Here is a 26,849-nt window from a genome sequence, read left to right on the forward strand (position 1 = left end):
ATCACAGGTTTTGATATGCGGATCTTGTCCGGATGTCCAGTTGCCAACCTTGGCCACTTCCTTTAAGACCAGACCTTCTGTCTCATGGACCGTTTTTCCATCAGGATCTCAAATCGTTAAATTTGAAGGTATGGAAATTGAATGCTTAGTCATAGAGATTTCTCTGACTCAGTGATTAATACTATGTTACAGGCTCGTAAATCTGTTTCTAGGAAAATGTATTATCGAGTTTGGAAGACTTATATTTCATGGTGTTCTCCTGGCATTCTTTTAGAATTCCTTGAATTTTACAGTTTCTTCAGGACGGTTTGGATAAAGGTTTGTCTGCAAGTACCTTGAAGGGACAAATCTCTGCTCTTTCTGTTTTATTTCACAGAAAGATTGCTAAGCTTCCTGATATTCACTGTTTTGTGCAGGCTTTGGTCCATATCAAGCCTGTCATTAAATCAATCTCTCCTCAATTTGTTTTTGAAGGCTTTACAGGCTCCTCCTTTTGAGCCTATGTATTCTTTGGATATTAAACTACTTTCTTGGAAAGTGTTGTTCCTTTTGGCTATCTCTTCTAGAAGAGTTTGCGAGTTATCTGCTCTTTCTTGTGAGTCTCTCTTTCTGATTTTCCATCAGGATAAGGCAGTTTTGCGGACTTCATTTAAGTTTTTACCTAAAGTTGTGAATTCTAACAACATTAATAGGGAAATTGTTGTTCCCTCTTTGTGTCCTAATCCTAAGAATTCTTTGGAGAGATCCTTACATTCTCTGGATGTTGTAAGAGCTTTGAAATATGTTGAAGCTACTTAAGATTTCAGGAAGACTTCTAGTCTATTTGTTGTCTTTTCTGGTCCTAGGAAAGGTCAGAAAGCTTCTTCCATTTCTTTGGCATCCTGGTTAAAGCTTCTGATTCATCAGGCTTATTTGGAGTCGGGTCAGGTCCTGCCTCATAGAATCACAGCTCATTCTACTAGATCAGTTTCCACTTCGTGGGCTTTTAAGAATGAAGCTTCAGTTGATCAGATTTGCAAAGCAGCTTGGTCTTCTTTGCATACATTTACTAAATTCTACCATTTTGATGTATTTGCCTCTTCGGAAGCAGAAGTCAGCTGTCACTAGCTCATGGACTCTTGCCAATTATATGAAAGAAAACATAATTTATGTAAAAACTTGCCTGATAAATTAATTTCTTTCATATTGGTAAGAGTCCATGAGACCCACCCTTTTTATGGTGGTTATGTTTTTCTTTGTAAAGAACAATTATATTTCCAGTTCCTCTTTTTGATGCTTTTTACTCCTTTTTCTATCACCCCACTACTTGGCTATTTGTTAAACTGAATTGTTGGTGTGGTGAGGGGTGTATTTATAGGCATTTTGAGGTTTGGGAAACTTTGCCCCTCCTGGTAGGATTGTGTATCCCATACGTCACTAGCTCATGGACTCTTGCCAATATGAAATAAATTAATTTATCAGGTAAGTTCTTACATAAATTGTGTTTTTCCTGTTTCTGAAGCCAATAAAACCATTTTATTTCTAAGGTGGTGATAGTCCACGAAAAATCCTTATTGGTGGGAATTCATCTCCTGGCTACCAGGAGGAGGGGAAAGACACCCCACAACCAAGCTATAAATATCCCTCCTACGTCCCTCTCTCTCCCAGTAGTTCTTTGCCTCGTCAAGGAGCAGGCAAGGCTAGAAGTGTTCAAGACTTCTAGAAGAATTTCAGGAATATTAATTCCCTGATTTTCCCTCAATGGATAGTTCCTTGAAGAGAGGATATAGTAGAATACTGGCTGTGCAATGTAAATCTTCTCTATGGAGTTATGGTCACAAGCCTGCCACTTGTGTCGCTGGGATGTTCCTTAGCCTCTTCCTGTCTGGCCATGACGATGTACTCCCTTACTATATCCTCTGCTATTATTTACAGTACAGGGTGAACTTTCTACTGTGTCCTAGGACCACCATAGGGGTAATTACAGTGGAGGGAACTATCACTGGGTTAGTGCCCATATGCCTAACACAGTCTACAGGCTTTCAGTAGTTACACTTGTGAATTTCATAGCCTGTCCTAGCAGTCTAGCCCACAGCTATATCACTAACTATAGAGGTTGTGCACAGGGTGTTAGTGCACAGAATGGGTTTTGGGGCATTTTACTGTGCGAACTTCATTTGTATAACCCATATCTCAGGGTATGTTTGTTTTATGTACTAAGATGCTGTCAGGTGTGATTACTGGGGTTAACACATAGGGCATAGCGGTCCCTTTAAAGAGTTACACTCTCATTGCTGCTGCATATTCCATGTTCAGGCCCTCCTTCAGACTGCATCAGGATTGCGAATCTGCACTGGAGCCTTATTCCAGTGCAATGGAAGAGAGAGGCTGAACGCTGAGCATGGACAAGTCAGAATATAGTGTGTTCAGGATTTTTCGCGCCACACAAGGTTTTGGCTTTCCACATTTGCATCAAGAGACTCCCCAGTGCTCTGAGTGTACGTATATACATATTCATTTTTATAAGTAATATGCGTTGTGGCTGTTTTATAGCAAGGTGCATTTTACTGCGATTCTCAACAGCTTTCCACATCCAGCATCTTGGCGCTCCTCCAGTTCTACAGGAGCGCAAAGATGGTGCTGGGTGCAGCGGGAAGAAGTAGACTTCTCCTGCCACGCGGTATTTAGCGTGCTCTTAGCTTCTTATCTGTGAATAGGATCACTCTTCATAGTCACTCGGCACCTATCATTTTTCCGACTCAATCTGGGGGTAAAGTGCCTGAGCCACGAACAGGGGGGACCTACTTAGTTTCATTGAAACTGTTAGTAGGGATCATTTTTACATAAAATGACTTTGCAGTATTTGCGTATGTTTTTTAATTAGACTACTCTCATTTATGTGTTCTGCTAGTAGCTGTTTGAAGCTGGTTATTTAGCTCTAGTTCCTCAGTAAACAGATACATTGGCTTTGGTTTTTCGTTGAGCACCAAACAACTGTGTATTTAAAAATAAATATAAATCAGAATTGTTACTTTATTTTATCCAGCTCTCATGTGTACTAAGGAATATGGCAAGTAGAAAGTTTTTTTTTTTTATGCTGCTATGTGTTGGTTCTCCACCATCAGCAAAGTTTTCTCAGATTTTATGGATTATGTGTAGTCCCCATCATGTATATGGAGCAGTTTAAGATTGTCATTACTGAACTTAAATCTGTTAGGGCATAAAGTCACAGATAATACTGTTAGTAATTGCCAATATTATACCTGTGAGCAGATACTAGAGTATTTTCCATATTTATAATTCTGAATTATGGCTATTTATTGCTGTGCAATAGTATTCTTTATGTGTGATACTACATTGTTTTCAATATCTTGTATTAATAGTAAACATTGCCATGAAATATATACTGTATTTATGAAAATATTCTACATATTTCTATTTTTGTACTACTGTACGGTTGCTATTTATTGCTGTGCAATAGTATACTTTTCTTGAAAATGGATACTACAGTATTTGCCACATTTTGTATTTTTGGTTTTGTTTACCATGTAATATACTTGTGAGTGGATACTACAGTATTTCTATAATTGTACTACTGCTATTGCTGTGCAATAGTTTACTCTTCTTGTGTGTGGATCCTACAGTATTTTCTTATATTGCTGTTGATTTTTGCCATGCACTATTATCATTTAATTGGAAGTGGTTAGAAATGGTTACTACAGTATTTTCCATATCTGGCTTTACTTTTATTATTGCCGGGCAATAATGTATTTTCCTTGTGAATATACTTCAATATCCCTGTATCTAGTACTACTGCTGTTATTCTTGGCAATAGTATACTTATATTTGTATCAAGATGCTTAAGTGGCCTATATCCCGGGGTCCGCAACCTTGGCTCTCCAGATGTTTTAGAACTACATTTCCCATGATGCTTAGGCAGCTTAAAGACACTTAAGCATCATGGGAAATGTAGTTCTAAAACATCTGGAGAGCCAAGGTTGCTGACCCGATAACTGCACTGCCTTGCAAGCAGAAGCCGCAGAGTTTGAATCCAGCTACAAGAGCTTACTTTAAGATTCTACAGTATGTTTCATATCTTGTAATACTGGTATTTATTGCTGTGCAGTTGTATAATTTATTTGTGTGTGGATATTTCAGTATCTTCTGTGGTTTATTGCTGTGCAATATTATACCTTATTTGTGCGATGATCTACAGTATGTTCCATAGCTGGTACTACTGTTATTTATTGCTGTGCAGTAATATACCCTTATGGTGTATGGATACGTCCGTATTTTCTAATTTTGTAGCACTGATGTTGTTTTTTTCTGATAGGCAATGGTATTTGTACTGTATCCCCTTCTTATGTTGTACATTTGTATATCACTTAAGGTGAGTGAATTTTGCAGGATGTTTATATATTTGAGTTCCTGTTATTTATAATGTACTGTTGTGTTTTTCTACTCACTACAGCTTCCGTAGTCGAATTGGTGTTTTCCTTAACTTTCCTAAGGAATCTATGGAACAGTCTGTAATTTATCTACTGGATTATTACATGAGAGAGTAAATCATCCATCTGTTATTCTTAGAATCACATTTATGTTTTGAATTCTGGGTATGGCTGCTTTCATTCTACCCAATTTTTTCGATTATTTGTTGCTCCAGTGAATTCTGCTTGGGTGACACTCGGGTTTCTCCTTAGTTCCTCTGAGACAACTAAAATGAACTGTTCTGAGTTTATAGCGACTCTGCTGCTTTCATGTAAGCTTTCCGTAGGCAGGTTTATCAGGTTCCTGGTGAGATTTCCTACTCTCTGCGATTTACTATATCCAATTCAGATATCTGGGTTTATCGTCTCTTCACCCGTTCGGATGATTTGCATTGCTTTATTGAGAAAACAGTGCTTCTTTTTCTAAGGAAGTTGATATCCTTGAATTTCAGAATCCGAAACTTCCTGAGGATCAGGTTTTCTGTAATATATGCTTGAAATAATTTTCAATATGAACGCCAAATCAGACGCTTCATATAAACGTCAGTTTTGCACACCAATTACACGTAGTAAGTGTGCATCAATTTTGACGTAAGAACCTTCGTAACCGACACATTACATGTTTATTAGGTTTGAGCGCCATAAACACACGCACTTACAGAAGATCATACGCGCGTCATATTTGGCACCAATTTTTTTCACATTTTAATAGTGCGTCATATAACGTGCACGTAAGACTAATAGAGTGCATCAACTGATGCGCACACGCCAAAAACACTAGTGCGCCATTCTTTCCTTTGTGAGTTTCCTTATCTGATTTTCCATCAAGATAAAGCTGTTTTGCAGCCTACATTTAAATTTTTACCTAAAGTTGTTATCTCACACAACATTTATTGTGAAATTGGCGTTCCCTCCTTGTGTCCTAATCCAAAAAATGCTACTGAAAAATCTTTAAATTATTTGGATGTTGTTAGAGCATTGAAATATTATGCTGATGCTACTAAGGAGGTGGATCAGCCTCCACCACAGAGAATAACATTTCAAGAATACGGCTTCAGTTGATCAAATATGCAAAGTGGCCACTTGGTCTTCTCTGCACACCTTTTACTAAATTTTACCTTTTTTTTTTTTTTTTTTTTTTTTTAATTTTTATTGAGGTTTAAAATAGGGCATACAGACAAGCGATAACATTCAAACAATATACATAAAATTTGTTGCAAAACATACATCTAACAGGTTATGTACGGATAAGTAGACATACCAATTGCCCATATGTAAACATCTTTAAGATCTATATGATCACTACCTCAATTTAAAGGGTAAGGGGGGATATATCAAATTCATACTATTAGTAAACATTTTTTAAACAAGATTAGGAGTTACATATGGGGTCTGTGCCCCTAGGCTTAACCAGTAAGCTATATAAAAGGGGGGGGGCGCATTTAGAGCTGGCCATATTGAAAATTACTATTATATAAGAAAATCTGGGCTTTAAATTCTAGTGTCCTTTATCATTTACTAAGTGACATTAAACATTTGAATAAATACATATATAAAATGTAACAGTGCAGCTGAGGGCCACTATAGTGATGGGCAGTAAAACTAATTCTGAACCTCAGAGTCCCTAGGGAGAGTGCACAAACATATAAACCTCAAAAAGGGCACTTATAGCTTTAACCCCTTAGTGACCAGAGCACTTTTCCATTTTCTGTCCGTTTGGGACCAAGGCTATTTTTACATTTTTGCGGTGTTTGTGTTTAGCTGTAATTTTCTTCTTACTCATTTACTGTACCCACACATATTATATACCGTTTTTCTCGCCATTAAATGGACTTTCTAAAGATACCATTATTTTCATCATATCTTATAATTTACTTTAAAAAAAATGATAAAATATGAGGAAAAATTGAAAAAAACACACTTTTTCTAACTTTGACCCCCAAAATCTGTTACATATCTAAAACCACCAAAAAACACTCATGCTAAATAGTTTCTAAATTTTGTCCTGAGTTTAGAAATACCCAATGTTTACATGTTCTTTGCTTTTTTTGCAAGTTATAGGGCCATAAATACAAGTAGCACTTTGCTATTTCCAAACCACTTTTTTTCAAAATTAGCGCTAGTTACATTAGAACACTGATATCTTTCAGGAATCCCTGAATATCCCTTGACATGTATATATTTTTTTTTAGTAGACATCCCAAAGTATTGATCTAGGCCAATTTTGGTATATTTCATACCACCATTTCACCGCCAAATGCGATCAAATACAAAAAATTGTTCACTTTTTCACAAATTTTTTCACAAACTTTAGGTTTCTCACTGAAATCATTTACAAACAGCTTGTGCAATTATGGCATAAATGGTTGTAAATTCTTCTCTGGGATCCCCTTTGTTCAGAAATAGCACACATATATGGCTTTGGCGTTGCTTTTTGGTAATTAGAAGGCCGCTAAATGCCACTGCGCACCACAAGTGTATCATGCCCAGCAGTTAAGGGGTTAATTAGGGAGCTTTAAGGGAGCTTGTAGGGTTAATTTTAGCTTTAGTGTAGTGTAGTAGACAACCCCAAGTATTGATCTAGGCACATTTTGGTATATTTCATGCCACCATTTCACCGCCAAATGCGATCAAATTAAAAAAAACGTAAAATTTTTCACAATTTTAGGTTTCTCACTGAAATCATTTACAAACAGCTTGTGCAATTATGGCACAAATGGTTGTAAATGCTTGTCTGGGATCCCCTTTGTTCAGAAATAGCAGACATATATGACTTTGGCGTTGCTTTCTGGTAATTAGAAGGCCACTAAATCCTGTTGCGCCTCACACGTGTATTATGGCTAGCAGTGAAAGGGTTAATTAGGGAGTTTGTAGTGAGCTTGCAGGGTTAATTTTAGCTTTAGTGTAGAGATCAGCCTCCCATCTGACACATCCCACCCCCTGATCCCTCCCAAACAGCTCCCTTCCCTCCCCCACCCCACAATTGTCCCCGCCATCTTAAGTACTGGCAGAAAGTCTGCCAGTACTAAAATAAAAGGGTTTTAAAAAAAAAATGAATTTTTTTTTAGCATATTTACATATGCTACTGTGTAGGATCCCCCCCTTAGCCCCCAACCTCCCTGATCCCCCCCAAAACCGCTCTCTAACCCTCCCCTCTGCCTTATTGGGGGCCATCTTGGGTACTGGCAGCTGTCTGCCAGTACCCAGTTTACAATAAAAAGTGCTTTTTTTGTCTTTGTTTTTTTTTTTTCTGTAGTGTAGCTTTCCCCCCCCCCCACCCCCCACAGACAAACCCCCACCACCTTGCTGATTATTACAATTTTCGATATTTTTTATCTTTTTATTTTCAAATTTTCTGCAGTGTAGCGGTTCCCACCCGCTCCCTCCCCGTGCACGCGCCCGCCCCCACCCTCCCGTGCACGCGCGCGCGCGCCCGTGCGCGCCCCCAGCCACCCCCGCCCACGATCCCGCCCCCCTTCACATCCACATGGCCATCGATGGCCGCCACCCGCCTCCCGGTCCGGCTCCCACCCACCAACGCAGGTAGCCACCGATCTCCGGTGCAGAGAGGGCCACAGAGTGGCTCTCTCTGCACCGGATTACTTAAAAAGGTTATTGCAGGATGCCTCCATATCGAGGCATCACTGCAATAACCGGAAAGCAGCTGGAAGCGAGCAGGATCGCTTCCAGCTGCTTTCCACACTGAGGACGTGCAGGGTACGTTCTCAGGCATTAACTGCCTTTTTTCTGAGGACGTACCCTGCACGTCCTCAGTCGTTAAGGGGTTAAACAAAAAGTTGTGCCGAGTTGAGCATATAAGAACCATGTTATTAAGGATGATAAATACCGCTAAACTAAACAATAAAAACATAAACAACATAACTTAAGCAAGGTAGAGAAACACATACACAAATAGTAGGTACATTAAATCAGACTAGCTAGTGATCTCCTGCAGTGTAAGTTATGGGCCAGTGTATGACAACGCCAAGGACCTCAAATATAGACAAACAAAGACCAAACAATTTCAGCAATAAGATTGTGTCCATACATATTTAGTTCCCGCTAAGGAGTAAGATATATTATATGGAGGTTATGTAATGGTCAACGGAACTGTCGTATTAAAACCTAGTGGTCCCACGTGGTTAGTAGTAATAGTATTCTAGATAGTTCTCATGAAGCTAGATTATAACCTCATACTAGCTAAGGATAAGTAATTAAATTAGACACTGAGGCTTTATAGTACTCTATGCCTAACTATGGAATCATATTCCCTAAACAACAGAGGAATACCCTAGTATGGCAAACCTGAATTATAGATATTAGCCTGTATTAGTAGGAGATATAAGAAAATTAGATCTGCCGTGCGGGCACGGACCCCATACCCCACAGCAGGGAAATTAAAGTTACACTATTCATACATCTGTCAGGTAGTAAAGCCAGGTATTATACTCTAGGGATCAACAAATATGTTATATATAGTCAGCCTGGCTAGCAATAAGTATGAAGGAACCAGCATCTTATCTACACTTATATATCGCAATCTACTCCTACTTTCTTCTAAGAGGCACATGCATGGAGATTCACTCCAGAATATGGACAGGCAGCTCCATAGCCAGAATGCAGGGCATTCGAAGTTGAGCATGGTGATACTGAAAGTAACTAGAGACATAGGTAAATTGTAATGAGTGAGTCTAAACTTTCTAACCATGTGGAGTGTAGTAAAGAGAAACGGTAATATAGTCCAAAGCAAGGTACATTAATCAGTCCGTTGGAAAAATGACCATACTTAAAATAGTGTTGCAGCATAACTACTACATGTATGAAACTGATCCTTCCACAAAAACCAACTCTGTGGAATAAACTGCATAATCTCAATTAGAACAGATATATATATATAAAGCGAATCTAAAACTTCCTGCAACATTAAAAACATTTGTAATGTAGGTTGCCAATTTCATAAACTATAAGAATAAACTCAGAAACTCCTAACTTTCAGAACAGGAGCTTTAAAATAATACTCTTAGGAAATATAATGCTTAGAGCTTTGCTTTTCACCCTTTTAAAATCAGTCTAAGGGACAGTAATTCAATGTCCCACATTCTGAGAGTCTAATATATAGATGTTGCAGCGGTCATTAATGTGGGAGAAATTGGCATAGATTGACCCTGATGACTGCCCGGTTAATCTCTTACCCAATACCGGCTTTAGAGCCGTCCATCAAGTCTAAACGAAATGACTTATTTATATCAAGTCCCACATCGGTGTAATGCATATATACAGAAGCGTTCATGAATCTGCTATGCAAATACAATACCCTGCTGCTGACCGCAATATCTATATCTTTTCCTTCCTCTATAGCAAGTCGTATGAGCATAACTATGCACCTAGGAAGGATTAGCAAGTCTCAGTTCCGGCTTGTACTCAACCTCTGGAGCTTGAGAGCCCCCCGGGATCCAAAGGCTGGTGAGAATAAAATGTGCCCCCAGGGTCAAAAAGCAGGCATAAAGTTCCTTGTAGGGAGTCCTGTTCTGAGGCACCGTCATGCGAGGCCGTTCTTTTCAGGAAAAGATTATGGTTTGTAAAGGGGCCTTTCTCCACCGCATCCTGTGTCCCCTCCGCAGTGAGTATCAAATGGTAATCCGGCGCTACCCCTGACTGTTTCTGCTCCCTTATAGTCAACCTCCAGTCGCTGAGAACTTGGGACATTACGATTATAACACTGAGGTTCAGTGTACGGTAAGGCATCTCTTGGCCAGGGGCTGTAACGCCAGCGCTAGCATCAGCTTCCGGTTCTCTCGGTTGCATCATGGAGGGGTATATTTTTAATACTTTCGAGTCCAGACCACCGTCTGAATTATTAGCTAGGGGAGTATTCACGGGTAAGCTCCAATTCTGTGCTACTGTAGCCGAGGCCTGGGTTTGAGGTGGAAGGTTTGGCAACCTTAGGGTGAGATCCTGAGCACTTGCAGCTTTGTCGGGTTTCTCCAGCAACTCTCCAGGAATCAAATGTTGATGCCCAATTTGCTTAGTTAGTGCGCTAAGGTTACCCCATTCGGCAGTCCAGGTTTGTATTAACTTCTCGTGATGCTCATTTAACAAGCTCGTCATAGCCTCAAGTAGTTTAACGCCAGACGCCATCTTTAATAGGTGAAAGTCTCTGTTAAGATCCCTTGTTCATATATAGTGCTGAAGTAATGTAAAGTGTTCCAATCTTTCTCAGTCCAAGCGTAAAGACAATGTGAAGCAGCTCTATTCACTGCCTATAACGGGTTCACAAAATACCAAACCATGTAAGGATTGTAGGAGTTATCGTATCTGTGTACTTTTAGACCCAAGGGTCTGAAGGGGAAGTATATGCGGCAGCCCTAGCCACGCTATTCACAAGCAGTGTGCGCAGCTCACTTGGATAACATAGGTCAGGGTGTCAGTCGATCGCTCCTGTACTTCAGATATATTAGGTAGACAGTCTTAGCTTCCCAAAGAAAACAATCTTTAGTAGAATAGTTCTTCTTAGTTGAAAATAGAAAGCAAAGTTTATAAAGTACAAGCAGGAGCTTCTCCAAAACACGTCCTGCCGCTCCAAGCATAGGCTCCACCCAAATTTTACCATTTTGACGTTTTTGCTTTGGCTGAAGCAGCCTCTTGTAGAAAGGTCCTTCAGGCAGTTGTCTCAGTTTGATCATTGTGCCTATATATTTAGTTTGTCATAAAATACATTTTTCCAGCGAAAAAAGCAGTTTTTATTTTATCCCTCCCTTTATTGTTACTTGTGGACTTTCACATCTTAGATATATTATCCCATATGTAAGAGCTTGTGGACTCTCGCCACCTATATGAAAGAAAACATAATTTTTTTATAATATTTATATTACCTGATAAATTAATTTCTTTCATGGTGTATAGACCAACAAAATGAGTAGGAAAAAAAATAAGAGCTAATAATATTTTTTGCTCTTATTTCTTTTCCTTACTCCTTTTGTTTGGCTATACTTTAGAGTGAGGTGTCTGTGAGTTGGGAGGGGTTTATAGAGCTCTTGGGGTTTGGAAATCTTTGCCTCCTTCTAGGGAAGAGTAATTCCCAGGCGTAATGGATTGTGGACTCTCACCACCATGAAATAAATTAATTTATCTGGTAAGCATAAATTGTGGTAGATAAGAAACACAGCAGGCAAAAGAATAAACTTAATTTAAAGGGACAGTCTAGTCAAAATTAAGCTTTCATGATTCAGATAGGGTATGCAATTTTAAACAACTTTCCAATCTACTTCTATTATCTAATTTGCTCAATTCTTTAGATATCCTTTGTTGAAGAAATAGCAATGCACGTGTGAGCCAATCACACAAAGCCTCTAGTTGCAGCAACCAATCAGCAGCTACTGAGCATATCTAGATATGCTCTTTAGCAAGTGATATCAAGAGAATGAAGCAAATTAGATTATAGAAGTAAATTAGAAAGTTTAAAATGACATGCTCTTTCTAAATCACGAAAGAAAAAAATTGGCTTTCATGTCCCTTTAAGCCAAGCTGGTAACTATAAGAGGCGCCAGTGATAAATACTTAATACTAATGTACTTAAAGGGACAGTCTACACCAGAATTTTTATTGTTTTAAAAGATAGATAATCCCTTTATTACCCATTCCCCAGTTTTGCATAACCAACACAGTTATATTAATATACTTTTAACCTCTGTGATTATCTTGTATCTAAGCCTCTGCAAACTGCCCCTTTATTTCAGTTCTTTTGACAGACTTGCAGTTTAGCCAATCAGTGCTGGCTCCCAGATAACTTCACGAGCACAGTGTTATCTATATGAAATACATGATCTAACACCCTCTAGTGGTGAAAAACTGTTAAAATGTGTTCTGAAAAGAGGTGGCCTTCAAGGTCTAAGAAATTAGCATATGAACCTCCTAGGTTAAGCTTTCAACTAAGAATACCAAGAGAACAAAGCAAAATTGTTGATAAAAGTAAATTGGAAAATTGTTTAAATTACATGGTCTATCTGAATCATGAAAGTTTATTTTGGCCTAGACTGTCCCTTTAATGATCAAATATATGTATAAGTATATAAATATATATAAAAATTGAAATATAGACTACCTTTGACAGATGTATATAATATATGTCAAAAGAATCTATAGTAAAATTACTGTGGTTCCAGAAATATAGTGACTAGAGTGTCAGTGATATAGTGACTAGAGTGTCAGTGATATAGTGACTAGTGTCAGTACAGCAAACTGATCAGATATAGCAGACTCAAATATACAAAATGTAACGATGATGCAATGTGATATACAAAATATGCAAAGTGAGAGAATGAAACAAAAGTCCAAGTAATCGGTGATAATAAAAAAGAAGAAATGTCCTCTATAAAGGATTATCTAACAACAGAAGGTATCACGACTCCAGGCAGCTCCTCTAGTGTGTCACGCCACGACACAGGGTAGATAGGTCTAGGATATAAAAGATAGAGGGCGCCACATGGTGCAAATCAGGCAGGTAACTAAATGATATAGATGCAGGTACAGGTGAAATCTTACTCATGTGGTAGAGAGCACAATTGTGCAATACGGGCAGGCCGGAACCAATGGGTCGTCCGGCAGACACCTAGGCACACTTAGGGTTGATGGTATCCTCGTCCCATCCAAAGGTAGTCCAGAGATATTCCTTGATGCCACGGAAGATGTCAGACAATGCTCAATGATGGAAATCCGCTCTCGTTAAGGAACAATGGCCAAAAAGAACAAGCAGCAGCGAGATATAGATATTAAAAATGTATTTAAAAGGTTAAAATAGTAGCAACGCGTTTCTCCGTGTCATAGCACAGTTTCATGAGGCTGTATCATGGTTGGTTACCTGCCTGATTTGCACCATGTGGCGCCCTCTATCTTTTATATCCTAAGCATGAATTGTGTTTTCAAAAAAATATTTTGATAATAAAAATATATAAGTATTTAATACGCTGCTTCTAAAGATTTTAAATATTTACCTTTAGTGTGGCTTCTCCAAAATGAGATACGATTCTAATGTAACCCATGAGCAGTAGTAATTTCCTGTTACTAAATACTTAAAGGGCCATAATACCCACATGTTTAAACACTTGAAAGTGATGCAGCATAGCTGTAAAAAGCTGACTAGAAAATATCACCTGAACATCTCTATGTAAAAAAGAAAGATATTTTACCTCAAAATTCCTCAGTAGCCACATCCCATTGTAAAGGATTTCTAAGCAGCATATTAGTATGTCTGTCCTGGGACAGCTGAAAGGATGAACCTCGTGCACTCTCATCTTATTTCACCAATCAGGTAAAGGAAGTTTACTATGAATTCTCATGAGAGTTAAGTGAAATCTCATGAGATCACAGTAAAAGAGTTCATGACCTCAGCACTGCTGATGCTGATTGGCTGCTGTTCATTTCTTCATATTTTATTTTTTTTTACCTGCAGCTGGGAGCAGCTGAGTATAACTTTTTACACAGAACTTACTCTGCTGAACTGAGGAGATTGTGAGGTAAAATATCTTCCTTTTTTACATAGAGATGCTCAGGTGATATTATCCTGTCAGCTTTTTACAGTTATACTGCATCAGTTTCAAGTGATTTAGCATATGAGTATTATGTCCCTTTAAGGGGACATAAAATATTTCTTTCATAATGCAAATAGAGCATGAAATTCTAAACAACGTTCCAGTTTACTTTTGTTATCAAATTTGCTTAATTCTCTTGGTATCCTTTGTAGAAGCAGCAACAAACTACTGAGAGCTTGCTGAACACATCCGGTGCATAGGGCACTCATCCTCCTGTACTAGATTTTAGTCTGTTATGTTTATGTATCTTATCAGAAGTCTTTTTATGCCCATCTTTGTACACAGCGCTATACAAATAAATATGCGCAGCCATGAATCAGCCGCTACTAGTAGTGCATTGCTGCATGTGAGCCTATCTAGCTATACTTTTAAACAAAGGATACCAAGAGAGAGAAGAAAATTGAAATGTTGTGTAAAATTGTCTGCTTTTTATATATATATTTTTTTCCATTATAGCTCGGGGTTCAGTTACATAAAGAGAGACAGAATTTTATAAAGATATACAGAATTGACATGAAACAAGTGGCAAGCCAATACTTTTTCATTGTGTCTTGTAGTGTGCAGATGAGCAAGTCTTCAATGCTTCGGTGAAAACACTTATGTCTCGATTGCCAAAACAAAGATATCTAAAGACCATTTTTGATGAAATTTATACTATCAAAATAGAAAAACGGTAAGTGTAAAAGTTTCCATATAATTATCAGCAATTCCTACATAGGACTGGTTTAATTTGTGTGTTTAGCTCTCTCCTGCGATTCTGCATTCCAGAGAGCGTTATTGCTTTATTTTGGATTCAGGTTGCCACTCTCTCTAGGACTTCCATGTTTTTTGTTGTTGGTTTTTTTTTTTTTTAAGTATGAGCCTTTACCAGCAGTGGGCAGTTTTTTGTGGGTCTAACCTGGCTGATAATGAACTGATTTTTTTTTTATCTGGCCTTTTGACAGGAAAAAAAAAAGTATTAATGCAAACTTATTATGTTTGTTCTTGACATTCAATCCCTTTCTTTACTTACTAAGTAACAGCACATTAAAGGGACATGAAACCCCAATTTTCTTTCATGATTTAGATAGAACATGCAATTTTAAACAACTTTCTAATTTATTTCTATTATCAATTTTCTTTGTTCTTGTTATCTTTTGTTGAAAAGTAGAGACATATGCTTAACACCCAGCCCATTTCTGGAGCATTATATGGCAGCAGTTTTGCAAGAACGTTATGCATTTGGAATAACACTAGATGGCAGCACTATTTCCTGCCATGTAGTGCTTCAGATGCCTACCTAGGTATCTCTTCAACACAGAATATCATGGGAGAGAAGCAAATTTGATCATAGAAGTCAATTGGATACTTTTAAAAAATGGTATGCTCTGTCTGAATCACAAAAGAACATTTTGGATCTTCATATACCTTTAGAGATGATGCCTCCAGTATTTTCTTCTTAAAATGAGGAGAGTCCACAGCTGCATTCATTACTTTTGGGAAATACAGAACCTGGCCACTAGGAGGAGGCAAAGACACCCCAGCCAAAGGCTTAAATACCTCCCCCACTTTCCTCATCCCCCAGTCATTCTTTGCCTTTCGTCACAGGGAGAAGTGTCTGAAGATTACAGAGTAGTCTCTTATGGAGGGTAGTACTATTTGAGATGGGACGGGAGTTTTAAGTAGTCCTGTCAGCCTCTCAGTGTGAGAGTATGGATGAAAATTGGAGTCTGGAGATGCAGGGAGAGTCTTTCTGCGAAACCATCCTGACTCATTAACAGCTCCACAAGCAAACAGCGTTGATGAGTTTTGCTGCCTGCTTTCTTCACTCAAGTCCATGTCAGAAGCAACGCTACTATCTGTCAACCTTGAAGGACCATGTTACTGTTCCATGGCATAGATTCCGGTAAGATCGTTTCATTTTACTTTCATTGTGGATGTAATGTAAATGATAGAAGTCAGGGTCTCAGTGGGACTCCTTTATCTTTATGGAATCAATGTTTAATATCTCTTGAGGGGGTTATTGAGCAGTGGGGGACTTTAATCATGTTTGTTATGTGATTATGTCTGCTTATGTATAGAAATGTTGGGGCTCATGGCTATTACGGAACATACAATTTTTTTAGAGCTACGCAGTTCTTGTGGACTGGTGCGCTTTTCTTTGGCCTACATGTTGCACCTCGTGACCGGGCGTGGTCTTGTTTTCATTCTCCTTTTCTGTATCGTGACCGAGTGGCGGTGGAGAGGACCTGTTTCTCTTCTTGCCTGGGTCATAGGAGGTTGTGAGTGCCCCAGCCATTGAGGGTGTGAGGTGCAAGTTATTTTTGTCCAAATTTGTCTGGTCAAGTTATGGAGGATTATGATTTTTCTGAGGAGAATTTCTCTGACTCAGATTCTGTTTCCTGCTTAGATTGTATGGAGGCCCGGGTAATCCAGCCCAATCATTTATGTTCTGTATGCGTAATAGAGTGCTCTTTTCTCCCTCTGGAGAAAGAGTGTGCTGTTTTGTTTAGGGTGTAGCCATAGTCCATATCAGTCTCTACAGAAGAGCATTTGGTGGCTTTAGTGCAATGGGAACCGGTGGGACATAATGCTCACTGCGCTTCCCATACATGGTTTGCTGCCCTACCTGCAAAAGTCTGAGGGAAAAGAGAGACTCAGTATTTTTCTCAGGTAAGTGCTGAATTTTTTTTCCGAGTAGGTACACATATATTCATTCATGGACACTAGATAACTGTATCCCTAAGAGTGAGGCTAAGTTATTGGGCAGTTGCTGCTAAGACGTGAAGGAGTGGCTCTGTTATTTTTGATAATTTCGCCATGCTCCCTGCTCCCAACGGCTTGTATTACAAAAAATGGCAGCCGACAGGGCGGTTTATTCGCCCACGATGGGCAGAGCTAAGATCTGTGCCTTTGTTTGTGCGCCTTTTTGAACTAGGAACGATGGTCTCCAGATGTCTTCTCTGCTTTTACAGCTGAGAGGCTTTTGACACTGTTTGAAAAATAGGTTTTAGGTGCTTGGGATGCCTTCTCTTCTGCGTTGTGTCATTCAGCAGAGGCGCTTCACAAGCAGTTCTATAAAGTGTTTTAGTGGACAGGGTGCCTTCTTTGCTGCGTTAAATAGAAATATACAGTGGAGAGGCTTCACAAGCACAAAGCACTTGAGTGTTTTTTACTAATCCGGATTCCTAATACTTATTTGTGTTCCATCTGGTGGCAGACAGACTTTTCTAGGATTAGCTGAAGTCTGGAGATTTTTTATTATACGTTAAATAAAGCATTGCATTTAACATTTAAAGATAGAGTATCATACGTTTTTGATCTATCATTTAAAGTCACAGTAATTCGCTTTGATTTGATAAAAAGTGAATAGGGATGTGACTTGGACGTTATGTCTTTATACTAATGTGGAACATGCAAGGATTTTTCTGTTTCCCATATATTAAGAGATAGCCTTTTTTATAGCCAATATTGTCTCAGAAGCTGCAAGAAGCGTTCTGACAATGTTTAATATTTTCCGCAGGTTTGCTCCTCTTATGCCCTAAGGACTTAGCATCCATTTACCAGGTGCCTTGCTCTTCCTCCACAACCCCTTTTGGAGTTATCCTGTAAGACATTGCTTCCTTTTTGTTTTTTTTGGGAGTGTTGTCAGTTTTTCCCTGGCTGCAAGGAAAGCGCAAGGGGAACACTAAACGTTCAGTGAGCGAGGTTTCTTTCACAGTAGTTGCTATTTCAGGATATAAGAACCCAGCAGAAAGATAGACTCCTCTTCTTTCTCTAAACAGGAAGGAAACTATCTAAGTCCACTTGGAGTCCTAATCAATCTTGGAACAGGGGTAAACGATCCAAGAAGCATGCTGCTGATTCCAAGTCAGCATGAAGGGTTTGCTCCTGGCCCAGGACTGGATCTGGTAGGGGACAGACTTTCCTTCTTCATTTTGGTGTGGGTGCGAGTTGTTCAGGATCCCTGAGCTATAGAAATAGTGTCTCGGGTTACAAACTGGAGTTCAGTAATTCTCCCCCGAAGAAGATTTCTTCTGTCAAGATTGTCTACAGACCTTATAAGAAGAGAGGCGTTCTTACCTTGTGTAAGAGACCTCTCTTACATGAGAATAATTGGTCCTGTTCCAATACAGGAACAGGGGCGGGGTTTTTATTCAAATCTGTTGGAAATTCTTAAAAAGGAGGGAACCCTCAGACCTATTTTAGACCTCAGGAGTCTAAACAAGTTTCTCGGAGTTCCATCCTTCAAGATGGATACTATTCGCACTATCCTTCCATTGATCCAGGAGTGTCAATTTATGATGACAGTGGTCCTAAGGGATGCATATCTTCATGTTCCTATCCACAGTGATCATCACTAGTTCCTGTGGTTTGTTTTTCTGGACAAACACTTCAATTCGTGGCTCTTCCTTTCAGTCTGGCCACGGAACCCAGAATTTTCACAAATGTTCTGGATTTTCTGCTGGCGATTCAAAGACCGCAGAGTTTTACGGTGGTGCCTTTTCTGGAAGATATTCTAATCCAGGCGTCATCTTATCAGCTAACAAGGTCCCATACCGACATTGTGCTATCCTTCCTGAGAATTCACGGGTGGAAGGTAAATCTGGAAAAGAGTTAGTTAATTCCACAGACAAGGGTACCCTTCCTGGGCACTCTAATCGACTCTATATCCATATGAATTTTTCTGACAGAGGTCAGAAAGTGAAAGATTCTGAATACTTGTCAAGCCCTTCAGTTCAATCCTCGGCCGTCGGTGGCTCAGTGCATGGAGGTAATCGGATTGATGGTGGTGGCAATGGACATCATACCGTTTGCTCGGTTTCATCTCAGGCCTCTGCAGCTAAGCATGCTCAGGCAGTGGAATGGAGATTATACAGATTTGTCTCCTCGAATAACCCTAGATCAGGAGACGAGGGACTCTCTTCAATGGCGGTTGTCTCTGGATCGTCTATCCCAGGGGACATGCTTTCGCAGACCTTCATAGGTGATTGTGACAACGGATGCCAGCCTTTTAGGATGGGGAGCAGTCTGGGGCCCTTTAAAGGCTCAGGGAGTATGGACTCAGGCAGAGTCTCTCCTTCCAATCAACATTCTAGAGCTGAGGGCGATCTTCAATGCGCTTCGGGCCTGGCCTCAGTTGGCTTCGGCCCAATTCATCAGATTCCAGTCAGACAACATAACAACGGTGGCTTACATCAATCATCAGGGAGGAACAAGGAGTTCCTTAGCAATGACCGTAGTAAAAATAATCCAGTGGGCAGAGGCCCATTCTTGCCATCTGTCGGCAATCCACATCCCAGGGGTGGACAACTGGGAGGCAGATTTTCCGAGCAGGCAGACTTTTCATTCAGGAGGGTGGGAAATCCATCCGGAAATATTCTACAACCTGATTCTCAGATGGGGTCGGCCGGAGTTGGATCTCATGGCATCTCATCAGAATGCCATGCTTCCGAGATACGGGTCCAGGTTCAGGGACCCCCAGGCCGAGCTGATAGATGCCTTGGCAGTTCCTTGGTCCTTCAGCCTAGCATATCTATTTCCCCCGTTTGCGCTCCTTCCCCGGGTTATTGCTTGAATCAAACAGGAGAGGGCATCAGTGATCCTCATTGTTCCTGCGTGGCCTCGCAGGATTTGGTATGCCGATCTGGTGGACATGTCATCTCTGCCACTTTGGAGGCTTCCATTGAGGAAGAACCTTCTCATTCAGGGTCCCTTCCATCACCCGAATCTAGTTTCTCTGCAGCTGACTGCTTGGAGATTGAACGCTTAATTTTATCCAAGCGAGGGTTCTCTGATTCGGTCATAGATACCTTAATTCAGGCGCGTAAGCCGGTAACTAGGAAGATTTACCATAAGTTATGGAGCAAATATCTTTTTTGGTGTAAATCCAAGAGCTACTCATGGAGTAGAGTTAGGATTCCCAGGATTTTATCTTTTCTCCAAGAAGGATTGGAGAAGGGGTTATCAGAAAGTTCCCTAAAGGGTCAGATCTCTGCCTTATCTATTTTGTTGCACAAGCGCCTGGCAGATGTTCTAGATATTCAATCTTTTTGTCAGGCTTTGATTTGAATCAGGCCTGTGTTTAAACCAATTGCTCCTCCATGGAGTTTGAATTTAGTTCTTAAAGTTCTTCAAGGGGTTCCGTTTGAACCTATGCATTCCATAGATATTAAGTTATTATCTTGGAAAGTTTTGTTTCTTGTTGCCATTTCTTCTGCTCGACAAGTGTCTGAGCTTTCGGTGTATATATATATAATATAATTCTCCTTACCTTATTTTTCATTCATATAAGGTGGTGTTGCGTACTAAACTTGATTTTCTTCCTAAAGTTGTTTCAGACAAGAACATTAATCAGGAAATTGTTGTTCCTTCCTTGTGTCCTAATCCTCCTTCTCGGACGGAACGTCTGCTACATAATTTGGACGTGGTCCATGCTTTAAAATTTTACTTACAAGCGACTAAGGACTTTCGTCAATTGTCTTTTCTATTTGTCATTTTTTTCTGGAAAACGTAAGGGTCAGAAAGCTACGTCTACCTTTCTTTTTGGCTGAAGAGTATCATCCGTTTTGCATATGTGACTGCTGGTCAGCAGCCTCCTGAATTACGGCTCATTCCACTAGGGCTGTTGCTTCCTCATGGGCATTCAAAAATGATGCTTCTGTTGAACAGATTTGCAAGGTTGCAACTTGGTCCTCTCTTCACACTTTTTCTAAATTTTACAAATTTGGTACCTTTGCCTTGGCTGAGGCTGTTTTTTGGTAGAAAGGTTCTTCAAGCAGTGGTGCCTTCCGTTTAGGTTCTCTGTCTTGTCCCTCCCTTCTCATCCGTGTACTGTAGCTTTGGTATTTTATCCCACAAGTAAGGATGAAATCCGTGGACTCATCGTGTCTTTAAAAAGAAAAGAATATTTATGCTTACCTGATAAATTTGTTTCTTTTTAGACACGATGAGTCCACGGCCCGCCCTGTTCTTTGAGACAGGTTATTAATTTTTGTAAACTTCAGACACCTCTGCACCTTGGCTTTTCCTTTCTCTTGCTAACTTCGGTCGAATGACTGGAGTGGGAGGGAAGGGAGGAGCTATATATATATACAACTCTGCTGTGGTGCTCTTTGCTTCCTCCTGCTGACCAGGAGGCGTAATCCCACAAGTAAGGATGAAATCCGTGGACTCATCGTGTCTAAAAAGAAACAAATTTATCAGGTAAGCATACATTTTCTTTTCTTTCCACCAGAGGTTGCTGCTCGGTTGCGCATGGCCATATTAGTGGCGTTGGCGCATTTACAGCTTCTTGAAGGCCAGAGAAGAGCTTATCCATGTCCTCTTTACCGGGCGGGTCTTTCCTCTGGGGGTGTGGTTCCCTCTGAGGCTTCAGGGGGACAGCTGGCTGGATTGGGGCCTTCAGATGCCCCGCCGGAAAGGAGTTTTGCCTTTAGAGTCAGTCTGACGTGCCTGCGTGTATTGCTGCGGCAGGTACTGGAAGCTTGGGAGGATTTTAGTTTTTATTTGCCTCCGGATCCTCTGATTCTGATGGCGATCAGCGCTAGACGAGGGATGTGGATCATACTCCTGACTGTCTTTTGCTTGTGTATCTAATCCCAGTTCTCAGCTCTTGACCCTGACAGGCTGGCCCTGTCGGTGTTTCGTTTTTCTTCTTGGCGTTCACCTGCGGGTGCAGCCTACTCCTTTTGATCCTATAGGATGTGTTTTCTTTGCAGAGCTCGAGACTGTTGTAGACTTTTGCTTTTAGGTAACTTTTTTTCTTCTCTGGGATTTTTGATACTAGCGATTTTCTGGTCGCGATGGTTGTTACTTCCGGCGGAAGTCACACACACACAAAAGTTGAGACAAAGTTTAAGCCTTAGAGCTTCTTTGTCTGTCATGTTTAGTCTTGCCCTGCTAGGGTTTAAAACTTTCAGTTAGCCCTTGAACAGTTCAGTTGTACCCTGGTTAGCAGGCTGGTCTTGGTTGGGTACTAGTTCACTCTGTTCTTTTGAGATTATATCAAACATTGTGTATCCTTGACAACAGGCTGGTCCTGTTTGGGTACTAAGTTGACTTACCTCTTGTTTCGAGGTTGTCCTTTCTTGTATTCTACAAGTTATAAGAGGCCCTTCTATCCTAGATTTTCGTCTGGCCCTACTTTATTTAATCTTAGGGGGGTGTCAAATGTCAGGTAAGGCCATGTAAGAAAAACATCAAAGTATTTGATACTACTCTGCTATGGCAGTATGTTTATAGTTCCTTAGGTCCTTTGAATAGGAGCTAGAGTCCTCCCTTCCGTATGGGGGGAGATCGGATGACTGCATGGAGATCTCCAGTACCTGGTGTAGGGAACAATTATTCCCCCCCTACTGGTACTCCTTGTGAATTGGATTGTCGTATTTTCGGATCTCTTTTGCCAGTGTTTCTCTCCTCTTTTTTGAGGATTGCTATGCTTTTCGCTTCCCCTTGCATTTTGGGGTAGGACTTTCGGTCATCTGGTTGCGGAGACTAGGTTCTTAGGGACTGTTTTTGGACAGGACACAGCTATTTTTTAAAAAAAAAACAACTGTTCTTAGTTCACAAGCTGAACAGGATTAACCCTTTCTTAGCTGAATCCTGAGGTATTAGTGACACCTCCCCCAATAAGAGACGCAAAAGGGGGTGGCTACGAGCCACTCCCGATGCGTATCAAAGGGAGCTTCCCCTTGTGGTGATAATGCCATTGCCAGACAAATTGCACATAGCAGTTTTGCCAGCAGGATGCCCTCCTTTTAAAAGTGACACACTCGTTGCTCTACCCAACTGATTTAATATATTGCAGGGCCCCTCCCATGCAGCCTGTAGCTGGTTCTGCCTCATGGGTGTTAGTACCAGAACATTTTGCCCCATCTCATATACTCCCTCTCTGGCAGTAAAATCCTGCTACTGTTTTTGTGGGAATATGGCATCTCTGGGTTTTGCAGGTATCTCCCCCAATAAGGCTTTCATCTTATCCCTGCATAACACATCATTCCCTGTTACCGAGCTGCCTGTGAATCCTAGGGTCTTGCTACCTATGGTGTGCTCTCTGAACATATTGTGTGCTGTCAGTTGCTGCTTAACTACCACGGGCTCTTGCCCTCCCACTGGAGTAGAATTCCTGTACTCTGTTATGATTGGTAGGGGGTTGACTAACTGCCCCCCTTCTCTCCACTGTGGGTCCTAGCTGCTGAGCCTGCTGGGGACTCTGATGCTGTACACCTCTCAGTGTATTTGCTTAATGGCACTGTGGGGCTATGTAAATACACTTCTCTGTACTCCTCCCCCCTGTGCCTGCAGTCTGTGTCAGTCTCTGTCCCCTAGTCTGTGCAGTCTGTTTATAGGTCACAGCTAAGGTTACTGGGGTCTCTGTCACCCATAATCTTTCACACTCACTCTTGGGGTCCCTCAAAGAGTATCCTGTACCCTCCTCCCCCACACACTCTGAAATCTGTGGCTCTGCTGCTTCTGTCATAGAGTGGGTTAGCTTTTCCCCCTGCTCTCTCTGTCAGTCTGCCACTTTGTGTCCTCACACAGAATCTGGGATCCTTCTGACACTGGTGCAGACAAGCACACATCTTCCTTCTGCCATTTATCCCATATATTGTGTCTTTTCACAGGGAACTGAATTGGCCCTGGCACACATCATCCAGCGGCCCAGTCATTCTCTCCCCCGTCAATCTCACCTTCTATAGAATCCACTGATTGAATCACAGAAAGACACTCACCTGCCTCCTCTCACAGACAGTTTCTCCCTGTACAGCTAAACTCGGTTCAGGCACAGACAGACCCACACAGTCTATCTGCCTTTCTCCACCATCAGTCTCACACTGTACAGTTTCACAACCCTGCACCAGTCACTTATTTGGCACAGAAAGGGTTATCAGACCCCTTCTACTCTCACTGATAAGTCACAATCTAGCCACACCAGGCCAGCTTGTTATTTAATTCAATGGGTGCAAGGGTTAATAACACTCTCCAGTCTGTACTAGACGTAAAAGAAATGCCCCAAAACTCCTTTAATACCACCCACACTAACTAACTACAATATCTCAGCTGCCATTTATTAAAGGGAAGATCCTAAGGAAAAACCCAGACTTACACATTAACTCTCTGAGTACAATTTAGCAGAAAATAACCTAAATTATACAGTTCTAATATTCCAGTCTCTTTCGGTAATGTGGTTCAATTATTAGACAAAGGCCAAACTTAATAAAATAATTATTTATTATGCCAAAAATATTATGCACAATGCATTATTAATAAAATTTTGGTACAAATAAAATGACACATTAGCAAACCGTGTTTTAAAATAAAAAAGGAGAAAAACAGAATTGAATACTTTCCTAGTTTCAAGATCTGTGCCAGGGGCTGGCATGAAGCGATGGATTCTTACTCTGTAGAACAGCTCCCCTTGTAAGAATGACATCTCATAGCTGAAAAAAGATTCTTATACCTCTTTTCCATAGATCAGGTTGCCTGACCACCCCCTGTCTTTATGACCCTCAGTAAACTAAGTTTTTTGCCTGAAATTATAGAACCCATTATAATTTCTGATAGGCCACTCTATAGTCAGATATACTGACCGGTACTCTCTTGGTTTCATTGGGAGAATCAATTTAATACCAGATATGACAGATTTCCCTTCACTTAATGTCATAACAGTTTTAAACACATATATACATAATACCAATGTCCTTTTAGTGACCTTATCAGTTTCTGTGACTGAGGCCCTGTTTTCTATCATGTATTCTCCTGACAGTCTAAGCCATAAAATTCTATCCTGTTTACACTGCCAAGCATTTATGATGCTCCTGGCACTTCAAAGAAACACAAACCCAGGACACAGCTATTTTTAAAAAAACAAACAACTGTTCTTAGTTCACAAGCTGACCAGGATTAACCCTTTCTTAGCTGAATCCTGAGGTATTCGTGACAGGGTGTTGTCTTTCTTACCCTGTTTTCTAGTAGGGGAGGAGTTGGTCTGCCCTGCTTTCTGAGTTTTCTCTTGTTCCTTTCCAGGAATGTCCTGGTGCAAGTTTGCTAGCTATTCAGTTGGCTAGTTACTATGTTTTGACGTTTGGTCTGAATGCCTTCCTACGGCTTTCGTTTGTGGCATTAACGGATGTTACTATTTCGTTCCTGATATGCTCCTGGGGTTTTTTTTATGACCTACGGGTATTAAGTTTCTCTGTGCTAGTTAGCTGTCTATGGTAAGGTAGTCTTGTTCTACCTTTGTCTTTCTGGGACTTAGGTTCCGATTAAGGCTTTACATTGATTCCTTTTGGATCCATGTAGGAGGTGATCTGGAATTTTTCCTTTCTTTGCTCTCCTCCGTCGGTAGAGTATTTTCTACGGGACTTTGTTCTCTTGCAGCCTGGTAGACGCTTTCTTTTTTTGAGTTATGCTAGGGGCTTCTCTCTGTTTTGTCCTTGACTCTTCGGGGATTGTTTCTGGAGGTTCTTTTGGACCTCTTATAGGATTCTTCCCTTCTTTCAGTTAGGGAGAATGTGGTGTGGGAGTTTGTTGTTTCCCTTGCCATTGTTCATGGAGAGGTTTTTATTTGTGTGCTTCTAAAGAGTGGGACTTTTGTCTCCTCAGAGGCTTTTGTGCTCAGTAGAGTTCAGAGTTTAGTATGATCTCTAACTGGGTTTGTAATTGTTCTATTTGATGGGCAGTTACCTTGTCCTCTTCCATATTTTTGTTCTTCCTGCTTCTGTTAAAGGTTTTTTTTTTTTATTGGGAATCCGGGTTGTGTCAGGCTGTGGTGCCATCAGAATGGGCTGCCTTTTTGTTCCTGCCGGTTGCATTCAGTGTCCTCTATAAGCTTGGGTATTGATTTCCCAAAAGTAATGAATGAAGCTGTGGACTCTCCCTGTTTTAAGAAGAAAAACTTAAATTATGCTTACCTGATAATTTTCTTCTGTACGGGCAGAGTCCATAGCTCCCCGACAGTTTTTTGTTTTTTTTCTGTGGGTGGCTTTAATTCTTTTTTTATTCGTTCTTCTGGCACCTTTTTTTCACCCTGATATTTTTCCTACTGTTCCTTGTTCCCTTGGCAGAATGACTGGGAGATGAGGGAAGTGGGGGAGGTATTTAAGCATTTGGCTGGGGTGTCTTTGCTTCCTCCTGGTGGCCTGGTTCTGTATTTCCCAAAAGTAATAAATGCAGCTGTGGACTCTCCCCGTACAGAAGAAAAGAAAATGATCAGGTATGGATAATTTAAGTTTTTACCATTTGAGTAAGCAACAGGAATAGAAGACTGAAAGATGCATAACAATTTCAGGAAGGGTGGGTCTTTTTATGCTGTCACTTTAAGCATGAAAACAGGATTTTTTTTCCTCATCATATAGCATAAAGTTAGTACCAAAGAAATGTGAAACAATCAGTCAATTTTTTTTATATATATATATAAGGTCCATACCTTTCACATCATGACAGCACATCACATCAACTGACAAAATTCTAAGCAGAGAAAGATGGAGGGATAACGGTTGTAATTTAGCGATGGCTCAAGGGACAGCAGAAAACTCAAACAACGTACTCCAATCTAAGTGAATCCGGCTAAAAATTTGAGTTTTATTTTTTTAGGGTCTAATTATTTGAATTAAAGCTCTAGTTACAGGAACGTAGTAGTGGTACTGAAAATGTTCTATAATGTAGATCCTAGTGACTCACCTCACTTTGGCATGATTTTTGTTCTGTAAACTTATTTTTTTAGATACAAGTTGTGATTTCATTGGATTGTGTAGGGAACATTTGTAATGATGATTCCCTAGATAAAATAGCTCATAAATCTAACAATTTTGAA

General features: G+C 40.3%; 1 protein-coding gene across 1 annotated transcript in view; it reads left to right on the forward strand.

Annotated features, from left to right (window-relative positions):
- Positions 1-26,849, forward strand: part of LOC128645008 (eIF-2-alpha kinase GCN2) — a 98,350-nt gene that overhangs the window by 70,904 nt on the left and 597 nt on the right. The window contains exon 9 of the mRNA XM_053697717.1: positions 14,611-14,726. Within this exon, the coding sequence (XP_053553692.1) occupies positions 14,611-14,726 (116 nt within the window). The remainder of the gene's footprint in view (positions 1-14,610; positions 14,727-26,849) is intronic.

Source organism: Bombina bombina, chromosome 1 (assembly GCF_027579735.1).
Source record: "Bombina bombina isolate aBomBom1 chromosome 1, aBomBom1.pri, whole genome shotgun sequence".
NCBI classification, from domain to species: Eukaryota; Metazoa; Chordata; class Amphibia; order Anura; family Bombinatoridae; genus Bombina; species Bombina bombina.